The sequence below is a fragment of the Calidris pugnax genome, unplaced genomic scaffold, assembly GCF_001431845.1.
Source record: "Calidris pugnax isolate Ruff unplaced genomic scaffold, ASM143184v1 scaffold41, whole genome shotgun sequence".
In the NCBI taxonomy this organism is placed as follows: Eukaryota; Metazoa; Chordata; class Aves; order Charadriiformes; family Scolopacidae; genus Calidris; species Calidris pugnax.
The window spans coordinates 25891402-25907929 of NW_015094509.1; the positions used below are offsets into that span (position 1 = coordinate 25891402).

The window sequence follows — 16528 nt, forward strand, 5'->3', positions numbered from 1 at the left end:
TCAGCTGAATCCCACCTGAAAAGTGTTACTGGCAGTCAGGGGGGGTTCCATACATCTGGAACTCTTCCAAAATTGTTCATATAGGTGGGGGCTGAACACCCAGGAACCCTGTATCCAAGTCCCAGGTAGTTCATGCAGAAATGTTTGAAGGATTCTTCTTCCAACAAAATCCCTCTATTAGCAACATAAACCAGATATTAACAGGTAATGTGAATGCTCTGTGTGCCCAAATGTAAGAAAGTCATCATCGTTCATCCTCCTTACCTCTGAAGAAGTGGGTTTGCAGTAGCCAGCTCCAAACACTAGATTTTCTAATGACATACTGGACTGGTCTGGTCCTGCCTCCAGGTTTCCCTTACCAAGCCATGAACCTTTCCCCGGACGAGCAAAGCTAAAAGAAGAAAAATTGAGAAGAAAAATAATGAGAGTAGCATTGTTACAGAAGAGTAATTGTTGTCTCAGTGTTATTTCCTTAAAAATGTTTGCTGTTTTGGTTTTGATGGTGGTGGTTTTTACTTTTATTTATTTCAAGCTGACACGTCCACACATTTCCCTTTCAAAATGAACATTGTCCAGTATGCACTAGCTTAAATGATGTGAATGAAATTTGCTTTCTTTGCATTCAGTCCAGTGGCTTGAGTGTTATCTCTCACTCAGTTCTTTCTCTGCTGTCTTACAGATCTTTTTCCAGCATAACATCTCAACAATACAACCTTTCCATCTGTCCATGTAGATAATACTCTTATCCGACTTCTCATCAGCTTGCATCTTGAGTGATGCAACATCTTTCTCTCTGGTTTTAACTGTATCACCCTTCCTCACTGAATTATGCACAATCTCTGTTCACTATAAATGTCCTTTATAGCTCATCCCAATCTTTTTTACAGATTGGAAGTTTAGTTCCCATTTCACACTGTCCCATGACATAAGCTTCCAGCACCAAAATGACAAGACTTCAGCCCAAAAACTGCATTTCCTTTTGATGGGTGCAGGCCATTCATTTGGGATATGTTCTCCCATAACCATGTGCAAAATGAACTCACTGTTACCCAAATTTTTCCTCAAAAACCTGATAGAATTTAAGTTCGTTTAGTGCTGAGGTCATTCCCTCTCAGTGCTGAGTATTATGGTCACGGTGTTCTCTTCTGACTGTATCATTATGTCTCCTATCTTACAGCATGAACCCATTAAGAGTGGAACATCTTGTTTGGAGTTTTCTCACCACTGAGCCCACCAGAGGCCTGAAGCACGGCTAGGGCTCTTACTTGGGATTAATCTGAGCAAATGTCTTCATCCCAGTTAATGATGTAGGCTGCCTTTATATTCACTGGAGGCCAATCGGCATTTCCAGGGTATGAGTCATCTCTTTCTGAAGTAGTGATATCAAATAGGTCAGATGAATTTCACCCTCAAAGTGCTTATTTCTTATTGTGGGACATAAAGAGAGGCCAGGATGACTGCCTCATAAACAAATGAATTAGGTGAGATAAACCCCACTGTTAGTCCCTGTGATAACATGTTCGGTACATAAACTGCATCAGGATTTCAAGAGAGAAATCAGGCTACTTGTGGCAAGTACAATAAGCCAATTTACTGAATCATAATGGTGATGCAAGGAACCGTAAGTGTTCTTAAAAAGCATGTAGCCAAAGGTGGAATTGCAATAAAGAACTGCTGAGAAAAAAGAAAACCACATTTGTTGTACATACTTAGTGCAGGGATGATGCCACTGAACTTGTGCTACAGCCTTCTGACAGGGATCACCATCCACAGGCACATGATGCCCATCCAGGCACCCCACATTACATCATACCCAGGAGATGGGGTCTCCTTGAAACAATAAAAGCCTCCGAGATGGGGAGCACAAAAAACATTTTGAAGCCACAATGTGCCAGAAGGCACAAAGCAGTGACATTCATTCTGCCAAAACTTTCTAGTCTGAGGTCATTCCTCTGTGTAATGTGTATCACGTGGCCGTGTCAGCTCAGATCAGCCATAATTCATGAGTATCTATTCCTGAATCTTTAGAGAGAGATAAGAGTCCTGGCTGCTGTATAGAAACCCCTAACAAAAGAAAGGATGCTTATGCTAAGGATACAAGAGAAAGGAGAGATGTAGCAATACCTTTTGTCACCCAAATAACTGGTGAGGTTCTGATGTGCAGGAAAACTCACTGCTGTGTGCATCAGAAAGGGAATCTCAGGCAAAACAAGGAATTAGACCAGTTTCAGGAGATGAATCACAAATCCCTGCCTCACCCCTTAGTCAAAACTGTTGCTTGTTATATATCACCTAGCATTCATATACTGACAAAAAGGACAACCCATAACAGGGAGGATAGTGTAGAAGACCTTAGCATATATCTAGCCTTGCTTATGTCTCTATAAATTTACCTGATGCAAGAAATTTCCAGCTGGCTGCTTCTAAGCAGCATCAAGTATTTCCATGTACTTCCATGTTTAAGATAAAAATAAATAAATAAACTAAAGCAATTTCAAACAGCCAAGAGATAAACACAGCTCTGAATAATTTTTGCTGTTAATGGATGGTGTTGTCCGCCCTGGTCTGCTGGAAAGGCTCAAGAAGCAGAAATAAAAAATGATTGCTGTGGTATCAGAGAGAGAAGCTTAAACAAATGTTGCCTGCGAACGAAAAACTCCTCATTTGAATATTAGCAAAGCTTTCAAAGGTTTTAACGGGCAGAAAAGCACTTTTTAATGCTTTTTTTATTTATTTATCTTTTGCTTTTACCGCAGAGAAGGGATTTTAATCTGTTGGTTTTATGGAAATTGATTTCACATAGAACCGTAAAACAAAAACCTTTTTTGGGAAACCTGCCAGAATGTCATCTGTCTGTTGAGGGAAACTTTAACTGGAAGGTTTGCAAATTGTTGAAGATCCCCTAATGCTTCCTGAAGTAAATAGTACTTGAAGACAATTTTTATTAGCAGTAACAGGTTAGTTTGCTAGATCAAATTTTGCTTTCTGCATTTATTTTTTCCAATTATTGCTGCAACTATGCTCATTTTTATGAATCTTGAACCCTGCTTATTTACACGTCTGTTTGGACTATCTATTTAATAGCACTGATTTACTACCAACATTTTGATCTTCATCTTGTGTGTTAACTTTAGCTTTTATTTGGAGTCAGGATAAAAAAGGTCAAAAGAGACAATATGTGCATGTCCGAAAGAATGAGCATGTTTACAGAATTATTAATATTTTCAGTGAAAGAAACACTTTTTTTTTGCTTTTTTGTTGTTTTTAAGCTGCATTTTTGATGACCTTATCTGTGAGATGCCTTTATCCTTCAGAGGATTCTCATAGTACTTATAGCAGCCATCTATGGATACAAACTATAGTAAGCTGCCTTAAAAAGTCCACTTTTTTCCTGTGCCATAACCTGCAAGATACCAGCAATCAAAACTGAAGAACCTTCTGACTTAGAGCATATATTCAGGGAATTATTTCCAGCAGCCATGGTTACCTTCTATGAATTTTTGTCCATGCCTTTTTGATTTGTACTTTTAGCCTCTGCACCATCTTTTGGAATGACCTGCATGTTGTAATACCTGCTGCCCTTTCTGTTTGTTTTGAACCTGCTGTTGGAGAATTGAATGTGGCACCTCTTAGTTCTTGTATGGCACAAAATATTAAATAACCCTCCCCTGTTTTTTATCTTCTGTGGACAATTCTCTAACATATAAACAAGCTGACAGTTCCCTAGCATACGAAATGCATTGGCCTTGATAAATGTTAATTAAGATGTGATATTGAAGTAATTCAGAATAAATGCTTTTTCCAGTTTAATAAAACATAGTATTCCCCTTGGGATTAAACTGACCCAAAATGAAATAACCTTTTTAAATTTTTTATTCACTTTTTCCTGTGAATGAAAATTTCTAAGACCTTTCGGCTTTTTTGGTAAGCAAAACTTAATTTCTTCAGGAATTGCAGTTTCCAGCAGAATGAGGCAAAATATTAACAGATTGGGATCTGAATCTCTCTTGGGGAAAAAAGCTATCTTGTTCTATATGAAATGTTGAAACTGTAAAAAAAAAACAACCAAACAAATACTACACAATCATCACACTTCTAATACCAAGAAATTATAACTGTGTGACTGAACCAGGAGTGGAAATTCAAGAAATGAACTTGCATCCCATTTAGGCCAGATCCTATGGAGAAATCACTTCTTTTTCCCTCAGTCCCTTATGCATAAAACATTAGTGATTTAAAGAATGGAAAATATAGGTAAGCCCCATAGAAACAACACACCTCGGAATCAAATTCTCACATCCTCCACTGACAGCACTGCTTGCTTTTCACCAGGAACTTCCTTCTAATTTCCCCCAGTGTTTTAACTGAAAAATTTAATATATATATTTTTGGCAAATTACTACTTATTTTTGAGAACAATATGTGGATATTTACAAACTGTTCTCATCTAGACATGTTTTTACCTTACACAAAGAGTTTTAGTAAGGTTATAATATAATGAGTGACTGTAAAACATTCTGAGCTTCTTGGGTAAAAGTGGTAAGATTTATTAAAATAAAATTTATAATGGAAACAGGTATCTCTCCCTAGATCCCAAACGGAGTCAAGGGCAGAATGTGGCTTGAAATCTCTAGTGATTTTGATTGCTGGAAAACGCTGGTTCATTTGTGCTGAACTTAACTTAGTTGCTATAAAACTTGAAAGCAGGTAAAGTCATGTGGTGATAGTTATTTAGTATTGGCTGGGGGGTGTTTCTTTTGAAAGTTTGAGTCAGAAATGGTCAGGTTTTTCTTAGGTGTCTTTTCAGCTGGTAGCTCAGGAGAATGTAATATCAAAGTGGAGGTTTATCATTGCAGATATTTAACAAACAGTAACAAAAGAAAATTTAAAAGAAAGGCGAGGGGAGCGAAAGCAAGGAGTTGTGGGTTGACATAAAAGACAGATTAGTAGAACAGTAACAGAAAAAAGAAAACAACAATAATCATATTAATAATGGTAAAAAAATATACAAGATAACGTAAAACAACACAAGTCACTCTTGGGAGTGAGTGTGTAAAACAACACTCACGCTCTGCGGGATTGCAGATTCCCACCCCCCGGCCAATCTCCATTTAAATATTGAGCCTGACGCCTGTGGTACAGAATATTCCATTGGCCATCCCATTGCTCTGCCTCTGCTCCTTCTCAGCTTCTGTGGGAAGCTGAAAAAAGTCCTTGAATGGTATAAACATCCCCTAGCAACAACTAAAACACTATGCATAATTGACGTTCTTTTCATACCAAAGCTGGAACGTCGCAGCAACTAGAACGAAAATTGACTCTATCCCAGCTGAAACCAGGACAAGAGGGAAAATAAGTCATGAACTTTACTACCCAGGATGAGATCTGTGGTGGTTTCAGATATAAGCTGCCCATAAGCAGGGGCCAGCTACACTTGCAATTGTGGGAAAATTGATGTGCATAATCTGCACCCAGATTCAAGGTGCATAGGGTAGTACAGTATCACATACAGATAGATCAGTCGTGCTTTTGAGGAACAGGAGGATGCCTGGGAACAAAAGAATTTGGTGAGATGAAATTGCTCAAGAATGGCCAGGATTGACCTGATTCCTCAGTGCAGTGGAGCAGGGAAGAACTAGGTCAGGGCTGAAACCTTTAAATACCATGTATCCCTTTGATTCTCTTTCCTCTTCCCAGAGCAGAACAAGCTGAAGGCACTGAAAAATTCAGCATCTGTGTCTTGGTTTCTCCACGTGTAAGATTTGTATGATATTATTTCCCCATCTCATATGCCACTGCGATTTCTTGTGTCTCATACAATGATTTGGATGTGGGCAATTAAGAATTCAATGTTAACAATTAATATCCTAAAGTCTACTTTGTTTTTTCACATAGACATATGTACGAAAGTGAGGAAGATAACAGAAAGTTGAGGAGAATCCAGAAAGCTGAGGAAATGAAACTCCTTTCTGGTGCAAATAAGAGAAAATAGGTTTGCCAGCTTCCTGTGATGAAGGATCTTGCTTATCTGCAGCAATTTTAAGTCTTGCTTTTTCTTTTTTCCATTAGAAGATTTTTTTGTGTGTTTCATTTGGTTTTGTTTCAGATTGAAAATGTTTCCAGCTGAAGCCCAAGAGCCAAAGTAAGACTCCAGATGCTGTGGACATCGAGTGAGCTTGGATTCTGCACAGTCCTTAGACAGAGCATGGCTTTGGGAAGACCAGCCTGTAGAGACAATAGCAGTCTGGTGCTGAAACACAGCTCTACATTTCCAGAAAGCTTTAAGAAGAAGAGAGTATATATCATCTGAAGTCATTGGATAAATTTTCAGTAGAAGACATGCCAACCAGATCCAACTGTCCATGCTGCTTAACAGGAAATACAATGTATAGGGCAGTGTTTTCAGTGTGGGGAACTATGTGTGTGTGAAACGATTTATTGGGGTTCTTGTTTCAGAGACTATTTACGAGCTATCTTTATACTTATAAACAGTAGTATACACTAACTCCTCTTGGGAAAGAGGAGTGCAGAGGACGATGGAATTAATGAAGCAGGTAACCATGTTTCTTGCTGTTTTGCTGCCTAAATGAGTCCAATATAAGAAAGGCACTGAGCTTGCAGCATGTCTGAGACTAAGTAGACCTGTACAACATAAGCATGGATGGATCCCTTTGTGAAAGGCAGAAATATTTCTTGAAGTCTGAACTATCCTGGAGCAAAGCTCTTTTTCTAATAGCTGATGCTGCGCTAATAAACGCTGGTTCCACTTTCAGACTGGACCAGTTGCGAAGCCAGTGACTGGGAACTAAAGGAGAAGTCAGTGCCTCAGGCCAGAAACCAAAATGATGTATACAAAACAGAAAACTGGAGTCTAAAGGCCCTAACTCCTCCTCACCTTCCTCCTGCAATTATCTGCTCACAGTTAGCCTCTGGAGCCTAGGTAAGAGAATAAAAAATGGTATTTAAGCAGTTTGTAGAGGCTAGTGCATTCAGCAGGGGAGTACTCTCAAGCTTGAACATCTCTCACTTTTTCTGTTTATCTTTCGACAGACTTGCTGGGATCATCTTCTGTCATCCAGGCTAAAATGAGGTCGCCAGAGGCAAGCCCTTTACTTTCCAAACAGAACTGTCACTTCTGCGATATTAGGAGAGACGTGCCAGACAACTCCTGCTCTAGATTCTCCTCTATTTCTCCCTCATATGAAAAGTCTGAAAATACAGCTCTGGGATCTGCAACTGCCAAAAGCATTCCCTGCAGATGCTACTGCCCTGCTCAGCAGCCCTCACCATGGGAGAACAAGGGGCTTGGGGTCTGCAGCAGCACAGCCCCAGCCCTGTTGCAAGCAGTGGTGTGACAACATCCTGCCGTGTCTGGTGGAAGAGTTTGAGTGTAGATGGATGCAAAATGCAGGTAAGGGGAGCAGTATTTCAGTTCCAGACAACAGTTACCCCAACCACTGCACCCTACAATCCTGGTTCTCCCCTATTACTGCACTCCTGCCTGGAAAACCAAAGTTTTGGACTTGCTAGCTTCCCCAGCCACTTCTGGGGCAATTTTTAGAGAAATCAAAAGGCCAACATGAGAACTTTTAACCAAGCTCTGGCTCAGTGCTCTGTAAGGACAAGTCAAAGCCACCCAGCTCCTTCGCTGCTGCTCAGAATCCCCTCACTCCAAGGGATGCAGCTGCTCAAGAAGCCAAGAGAGGAGGTGATCCAAGCCCCAAAGCATAGAATCATAGAACGGTTAGAGTTGGAAGGGACCTTAAAGATCATCAAGTTTCAACCCCCCTGCCATGGGCAGGGACACCTCCTCAAAGTCTCATTCAGTATGGTCTTGGAGCATCCCACTGTGCTCCTGGTCTTCCCACATCTAGACCCAATACAATTGCTGTAGAGATAACAGAGCTGGAGGTAAGTTGTCTGCATGTCTACCTCATCACCTTCCTACCCAGCCTCTCACCTCCTTAGTAAATACATCAGGCAATTAGCAGTTGCCATGAATGGGGATGCCATTAAAAAGCTGAGGATTATATTCTATAGAAGGGCTGAATTACAAACTTTCCATCCAGAATCCTGTAAAGGATCCCATAGACATGAATTTCACTTGTTTTCAGTTTGAAAAGAGGTGAGAGCTTCAAAGTATCAAACCTAATGTAATATTTATTATGTAAGAATTATTAACCAGGACAAACATCAATATCAAGATGTTCACTTGTCGAACAACAGGAGGTAACAGAGGCACCACCCTGGCAAGGTTTGCCCAGCAGGAGTTATTTGTGGGTGTACGTTATCCTGATGGGAAAGGCCTGAATCAGTCTTGGTGGTTGCTCTACTGTTTTCCCTGTTTTAAGTACAGGCACCAGGGAAGAATTTTGGAGAAGAGTATCTAATTTGCCAACAGAGATAACAAAATATGAAAAGCTGAGTCCACAAGGCATGTGTGAACAGATAGCTCTGCTTCAGGCAAAGTTGGTTTCCAGGACAACTTCAAGACACCAGTGAATTTCAATTTTACATAATGTGTGATCTTTATTTTCAGGGTAAGTCTAGAACTGTTGCTCTTGTTTTACATGTAAATGTTTACATGTAAGTGTTTACATATGTGTAGAAATAGCATGTATATACAAATAAAGTATGTACTATGATGGAACAGTTCAAGGTAGCAAACTAAACCACAGTGAAATACTGCATAGATATTTTGACCAGACAATGTAACTATCTTTTATTTAATTTTACTGTAATATGACAAAAATAGACCTTCCAGTCATTCAGGATCGATTGCATTATAAAAATAAAGATCTGATTTTACAATTAAACCTTTTTTTTTTTTTATGTTTCTAGTACATGCTGATGATAAGTGATAAGCAGGAAAGCTCTGAGCTGTGAGAAAAATAAGTTTTAGTTGGCTGATTTTGTTTCAGAATGCTCAGAACTGGCATTTACTTTAAACTACCGACTTCATTCTGATTTATATTTAGAGAATGCATGATATAAAAACTCTTCGGTTTTGAATATTTATCAAGAAGAACATAAATCCTCAGTATCGCACTTTAAAATGATTTTGCCGGCCTAGGCAAATGAGATTTTACATTGTGTTGTCAAAATTCTTCATTCCACTGCATTAAGTAAAAATATTGTATACTTCATAAATGTCCAGAAAGTCATATTTTAAAAGCCATAATAATCTATATTGCTCATCGTGCAATTTATGCCTAATAACAGTAACAAGTCTTTGCAGCCCCATTCATTAGAGGATAACAAAGCACTGAAACCAGTGATTAAGCCCGATAACTGTTGTTCTTTCATCCTTTTGCATAGTAGAACAATAGGCAAATTATCTGAGCAAAATTATCTGGTTAGAAGTAGTCTGTTACAATCTAATTCACTATTTAGAAAGTCAACACATAGCAGAAGAGAGATACAGCAGTAGCCTGTACCTCAGCAGCAGAAGAAAAGACAGATATTTCACTCTGGCCTTACTAATACTACTCACATCACCTTCACAACTCAAGCTCTTATAATCTTAATTCATTCTGTGGCATCGTGTACAACCAGTGCCTTTATACAAATGGAGAACTGAAGCAAAGATGTGTCACATCAAAACACGAAACCTGAGAAAAAAAGGGTCTACAGGTTCATATTGTCTTTTTGACACAGTGCTCTTTGCACAATATTTGCCAAAATTAAGAGTACCCGGGGAACAGAAAGGAGTTGCTGGAGGAAGGGAAGCCAAACATTGCTGAAAGCTGCATTTTGCTTCAGGACCAAAGGAGTTCCTTCCCTCTCAGCACTCTTTATCTCACACGATGACAAGATTGGACACAAAGTAAATTGCCAGAAAGACCTTTGCTTCCCCTCGCCTGCTCTAAATATTAGAGGATATTGACCTCCAGCCCTGTTTTATTTGAAGGAGTTCTGAATTATTTTCTTGTCATTACGAATCAGATAACATAAATCACACCTAGACACCACGGCAGCTAGTATTACACTGCTGCACGGTTAAATCAGATGCTGCTGCAAAGGGAAAATTCAGCAGAGCTTTATCCAGCACTGACTCATGCATTCCTCCTTCTAGTCCTGTTATGAGTTATGCTAATGCACAGAGGCCACAGATGAGATTAGAGTCCAACTGTCCTAAATGATTTGCAAAACAACAGGAGGAAAAAAAAGCAAATGCTCTTAACTGCTTTTAGACTAAAGAGGAAAAACACTCAAGAGGAAGAGAATTTTCATTTTCCTCATGTCACAGATGGGGGAATAGGGAGATCAAGACTAATCAAAATTTCTGAGCCTCTTCCCAAAGCTTTTGCTAGTTTTTGATCACACCACAAGTACTTTATCAAGGGAAAGAGCCAGTGTGAAAGGCTGGCTCTAAACCTTAATCTCCAGAATCCTAGCCCAGGACCAAAAAACTTGGAATTAAATTATCCTGTCTGCTTCTCCTCTACAATAAGCAAATGAACCCAGAAGAGGAATCTCCTCTGCCTTTCAAGTGACATTTCTGTGTCCTTTACCTGATCAGAGGCTGGTGTAACGCTACCAGGGACGCGTGCACTGTGACGGATATCACTGACAGGTGGAAATAGTCAAACATGACAGGAACATGGTGGTGCAGACCTCTCCGGGGGTGGAAGTGAAGACACAGTGTGCGGCTGCTGATCATAGGGATCGCTGGGACATCTCTCAGCCTGCAAGAGAAAGGGGATCAGAATGGTTAGTGAAAGCTTGAGTTGTCACCGCCTGGAACGTGCTACAGGCAGCAGACTGGGAGATGGCTTGAGGTGAATTTTTATCACTTCCCAGCTTCCTAAGGCTCTACATAACTGAGGAGTATCTTGTGTTGTACTTGTGCCTAGCAGAAATATAAATATATACAATATAAGGATGCATAAAGAAATATAAATATATACAATATAAAGATGCAAATTGTAAATTTATATACAATATAAAGATTCATATAAAGGTACATGTAAAGATACATACACATGTACATGTGTAGATACAGAAATAATAAATAACAGATGTAGAGATACCTATAAATATACAGCATTAAAAAAATAGATGTGATATAATTCCAGTTTCCCCTGGTTACTGTCCTTGATGTCCACCTATGCACTAGTTCTGGGGACATCATGAACTAAGTAGCAGAGGGAAATCCATTTAGCAAACTGCTCCACTTATTTGAGGACAGCTCACTACTTGTGATTTTCAGTATACGAACAACCAACTTGGGAAATCTGTGAAAGTCAGAAACAGTCGTGTGTCAGAGCTGAAAATATTCAGAGTACCTTTCCAGAGAACTGATCTGCTGAAAAAAAATTCTTCAAAGAGTTAAAAAAAAAAAAAAAAAAAAAAAGAGAGTTGCTTTACTGCAAGGATAAGCTAAACTTTAGCTGTGGAAGAGAATTGAACCACAGTTCATCCGTGAAAGCCTAACATAAAACAAAACACTGTAGCAATTAGTATGTCAGGTTCTTTATTAAGGTGTCTGGAGCTGGCAGTGCTTCTCTAGGTCAGGTTACACCCCAAGAGGGTCTCCAGAACAGCTGGTCTTGCTTTCAGATGTGAGTTAATGGGGGTTAAAAAATAAAAAAAAAAAAAAAAAAAAAAGTAGGTGAAGTAACTGCAGAGAAAGGATATAAGTTGGACTGGCTTCCCCTCTTTCCAGTAATAAAAACCAAGACTGTAATTTAAAATTTGATTATAACTATTCCAGAATAACTTTCCTAGCATGCAGTCAACCACATGACACCTGAGTCACCTGTAGGGCAGGTGACTGAAACATAAACCTGGAACATGCCTAACGAAATCCTCCCAATGCAAGCGAAATTCACTTCTGAAGAAGAATTCTTTTACAGTATTAAAGACCATTCTGAAGCCAATTGTTTCTCAGAACTAAGAAAACTTATGATGAGATGGCTGAGTATGGTTTATGGTTAGTCCCAAGAAGTGTTTCACTGAGATTTACAGAATATCCTTTTATAAAAATCACTGGTTTGTTTATAGTAAATAGGATTCATCATTCAGATGATAACAGAAATTCTATGTATATGTTAGAGCACAATTTCATAATTTGAAAACTTTAGCACTTTTTATCCTTGGTTATCACTTAATGTTTGTTTTTTCTCTCTTCTAGACCTATCAGCATCACAGCTGATGACTGATGGTGCAGTCTCCCCTGCCCAAGAGAACAAGTGTTCACTTGTTCACATGTTCTTGAGTTTGTTTAGGTGGATATGAATAAAATCACATGGGGACAGTCTGGGTATGAAACAACTCAGATGATTTCTCTGCACCTGTTCCCACCCCCCCATAAATTCTGCTGAAGTCATTGGAAGCCTTTTCTGTGATTCAGAGAGGCTGAATAATGTCTGCGGTCACACTTTCTGCTGTGTCTCAGGAAGGGATGCTACTCCCACTTCACCTAAGATCATGGAATCAAATGCAGTGGGAAGCAATCAAAGTCAATGGTAAGGCTCTTTCCTCCTAAATTAGAGAGCCAGCTTCGGTTCTTACACAAGAAAAGTGCTTAACACATTCATACACTCATCTTCAACCAGAAAATACTTTGTTGTCTCCTGAGATAAATGCATTCCTGAACCACAGCCCCTGCTCACATGGAGGTCAGTGATGATATTCCCTTTGGCTTTAACAGCAGCAGAGATAGAGCAACACTTAACACCTTTGAAAACCTCACACTTAAAGGAGAAAAAATGTTCCTTTAGAAAGGATTAGGAGATACACTATTCAAACACAGAGAAGTGAAACAGAAGGACTTCAACACTGAGGCAAAGGAAAGACTTATCCAAGCTATCCCTTTTTCCAAAGGGCTCTCACTTCATTAAAATAATTTACCAATTGAACAAACCCCTGCATTACCAACTGCGCTTTAAAAATGCACTTACTGTTGTTCGCTGTCAGTGAAGTGCAGGTCCAGCTTGAGCTGAAAATCTGCCTCACTCAATGCATCTTCCACCTACGAAATGAGAAAGGTGAGGTTACCTTTAGAAGTCAGCACCTGCAACATGGGAGACAAGGGTGGACAGCAAAAATATCATGTGTGACCACAGGCCAACTGAAAAGTATCTTCATCTGCTAAGTCCCACCAGCAATGCTACCCTTCTTTTATTGTCAACAGAATACTTTCCCTGGATTTTCTGAAACAGTACATGAAGGGAGCTGTCAGATCATTACCTTCACCTGGAAAGGACTATATTGGGTAACACATCCCAGCCTGGCACAATTAAAGCAACTCTAATCAATGGAAATAAATAACGTAGCATGAAAGAAGGATGAAGCTGTGCAGGATTTTCTCCTTTGCTCCTTTGAAATGTCTTTTCTTCCCCAGCAATGTAGGTTTAGTAGAATAAAAAAAATTGTTCTTTCTAGCAACCTAAATGGAAGTATAAACAAAAAAATCCTTCATTTTATTACCAAAATAGACTTGTTCTGTGATTCTAAACATCCTTGTATTGTATACCAGAGTACAACAGGAGATACACAGGAATGCAGGTGGAAAAGTGGAGTTGCACACTGGGGATAGGGTATCATAAATACAACTTTTTACCCACAAAAAGGTGGGGTGAGACCTCTAGGTTCTGTCTTTTGTCAGTGGAAAGCAACAAGCAGAAGCACAGAGTGAGCCAAGTCATCCCGAGATACACATCTGAAAAGGAACAGTGATTTCTTTTGGTGCCTGTCTCTTTCCACTGGCAATAGATAGAGCCTAGAGAAATGCATTGGTCTAGATACACTTGAATTTTAGATAGCTTCAGTTAGGCAAGATGAATTCTACTTTCTCCAGCTGATTAGCACCTTCTTAATTGCAGACTATATCAAAAATGCACTGAAGGCAATGGCAGAGGCATTTCCAAAGGGGAAACTCCATCTACAGTGTGTCTTTTTCTGTTAAAGCAAGAAAATGGAGAGTCAGGAATCGATTGCGCTTTGACAAAATTTATCAAAGATGTAAAATTTAAATCCTTCTGAAGTAATATGGTATTTCTTCTGGCATGACCACAGGCACAAAGCTGTGAGGAGAAAATTCCAGCTTTTGTTTACTGAAAATGTGCTTTCTCTTTTGTGTTTGTCACAAAACACCTGGAAGTATGCCTTTCAGAAAAAAAAAGGCTTTTCCTTTTTTAACGAGTTGTTGTCACTAAAAATCACAGTTGCTGGCAGTTGCAAAGGAAATAATCATTATTGAAGCTACAGTCTGAATTTAAACTAGGAATCCAACTCAAGTATAGTGCTTCAGACAGTGCAAACCTCATCCTCCAACAGAGGGGATGAAATTTTGGGTCTGTGCCTAATACTGCTGAGCACCTGCAACTGTCACTGAAATCTGAGTCTGTGTTTAAAACAAGTTCAATAGGGAGTGACACTAACTCAAAACACCTTGAGGCAATGAGCAGATGTCTGAGAGACTTGGAGACACTCATCGCCGCATGGGGTCGTGCATTAAGGTGCAAGTGTAGGATATTTTTAATCTCCAAACGTATTGAAATCAGACTGCTCAGCACAATGCAAAAACCTGCATAATATCAAAACACAGCTCTCACTGCAGAGTTTACATATTTTTTTTGTACACTGGAGGTATAAATATTAAGGCAAGTGAAAATTGGACAGTTGTTCAAAAATCACTGAACTTTTCATGAGAAAATATCATTAAAAGACTTATACATAGGTTGAGATATAACAGAATTACATATGGTAATTACATGACAGAAGTTACTATGCAGCTTTGATACCTGCTGAGCTTTCCTGTGTTTTACTTCCACTTGTTAGAACCGCAGGTGTATAAGATCCTTTAAATGGGAAAAAATGAGGTGGCCTTTCCATACTTCATACAGGAGAGGCACTGAAATTTCTATCATTCCTCAGTCTCTTATATGAAGTGCTATTATCCTTAAATGAAATAATGGCAGCAGATTTTAGCACTACTGGGATTATGATGGTGTTTTCCACAGCTCTCATTTACAGACACTACAATTTTCCAAAAGTTTGACAGACTATCACATTTATTTTTTTTCACCCCTGAAGAAAAGCTTTAATTTTTCACACTAACATACTTAAGAAATTAGCCTGAAAAATTTCTCTGGAGTGTAATTAGTTCTTGACTGGCTAAGCCAAGCAGTGGCCTTCCAGATACTCTGTGAAGTGTCTTCCAGTGGCTTTTACAAAGTTTTTGACCTTTCAACCGTGTTAATGATTAAAATCACACCTCATGAAAGAAAAAATAAAAATCTGTGTTTGTGGAAATATGCTCATGGTAAACAAGGAATATCATTCTGTTCCGTAATATTCCACACACCCAAATAAAAATAAAAGAAATTCAGAATGTCTGACGTTTGGGAAATATTATTGCATTTTACATTCTGATCTCACCTCCACTCAAAAATAAAATAAGACAGTTCTGAACAGAAATTTTGAAAACTTTCTTTGAAATAGTACATGCATTTCATTCTTTTTTTGTCATTTCTGATTTGATTAATTCTTCATGGTTTGCATCAGTTCAATATTACTTTGCATTTACTTGGCCCATCATCTTGTGTCTTGTGGAAAGTAAAGTCTGCAAACTCAGTATCTCATTCTCTGTTGCTGAGATGTGCCTACATTTCCCCTAGTGCTCCCTCCTTGGGCCTCAAAGCTTGTGTACAAATACCCCATATTCATCTATGAGCAAATATAATTTTCCAGAAGGTGGTGTCCAGAATTCAGGCTGCTTTCTAACCTCCACCTCTCTTGCCAAAGGGCCACACTGATAGGGAAATGCATTTTATTAAACACTGTTTGGAATCTGTGCAATAGAAAGTATTTGTACCCCAAAGCTAAAAATATTTAAACAATAGAAGTATATGCAAAGCAAAGTATTCCAACTTGCCTGGAATCAAGTGTATCATTTCAGTTTTGAATTCTAATTTTTCAGATTTACATTTACATCTTTGGTTTAGATTTTAAGAGCTGCAATAATAGTTATAACTGAAGTTTTCATACTACTTCCATAATATTTATCAATTTAGCCAGAATGTCAGACTGAATGATCCAGACGTCCCATCTCACTTAAATTTCTCTGGAAAGTACAAAATCTAATATACTGTGCTATCCCAGCATGCCTCACACTGTCCTCTCCCTGCTACTAAATTGTCCCTGCATGGAGCCAGCAAGCAAGGAGACAGACAAGTTACCTGTTTTATTGCTTGATGAAAGAAGCAGAGCTCCTTCTTCATTAAGAATGAGAGCAAAAGCTTATGAAAATAAATTAGACTTCTTTGTAACACTAAAGGGTGCCTCAGACCTGCAATATTGTTTCCTATGAATTCAGAAAATGCTGCATTCTGGGATAATATAGAAAAAAGCATTTAATAAACCAGAGAGTTTTAAAGCACAATTTCTTCAGTGAAAGGTACGCTCAGTGTCACTTCTAGGTGTATAATTGAGGCTTCTGCCATTTAATGCCAGTCAAAAAAGATGTATCTAGAGTTATGCAAGAGGAAGGAGGAAAAAAAAAAAAAAAAAAAAAAAAAAA

General features: G+C 38.8%; 1 protein-coding gene across 1 annotated transcript in view; it reads right to left on the reverse strand.

Moving 5' to 3' along the window:
- FAM135B (family with sequence similarity 135 member B) overlaps positions 1-16528 on the reverse strand; it is a 182045-nt gene that overhangs the window by 52878 nt on the left and 112639 nt on the right. Inside the window, exons 5-7 of the mRNA XM_014965629.1 lie at positions 12906-12976; positions 10515-10688; positions 265-391 (exon numbers count right to left, since the gene is read on the reverse strand). Coding sequence (XP_014821115.1) covers positions 265-391; positions 10515-10688; positions 12906-12976 — 372 coding nt within the window. The remainder of the gene's footprint in view (positions 1-264; positions 392-10514; positions 10689-12905; positions 12977-16528) is intronic.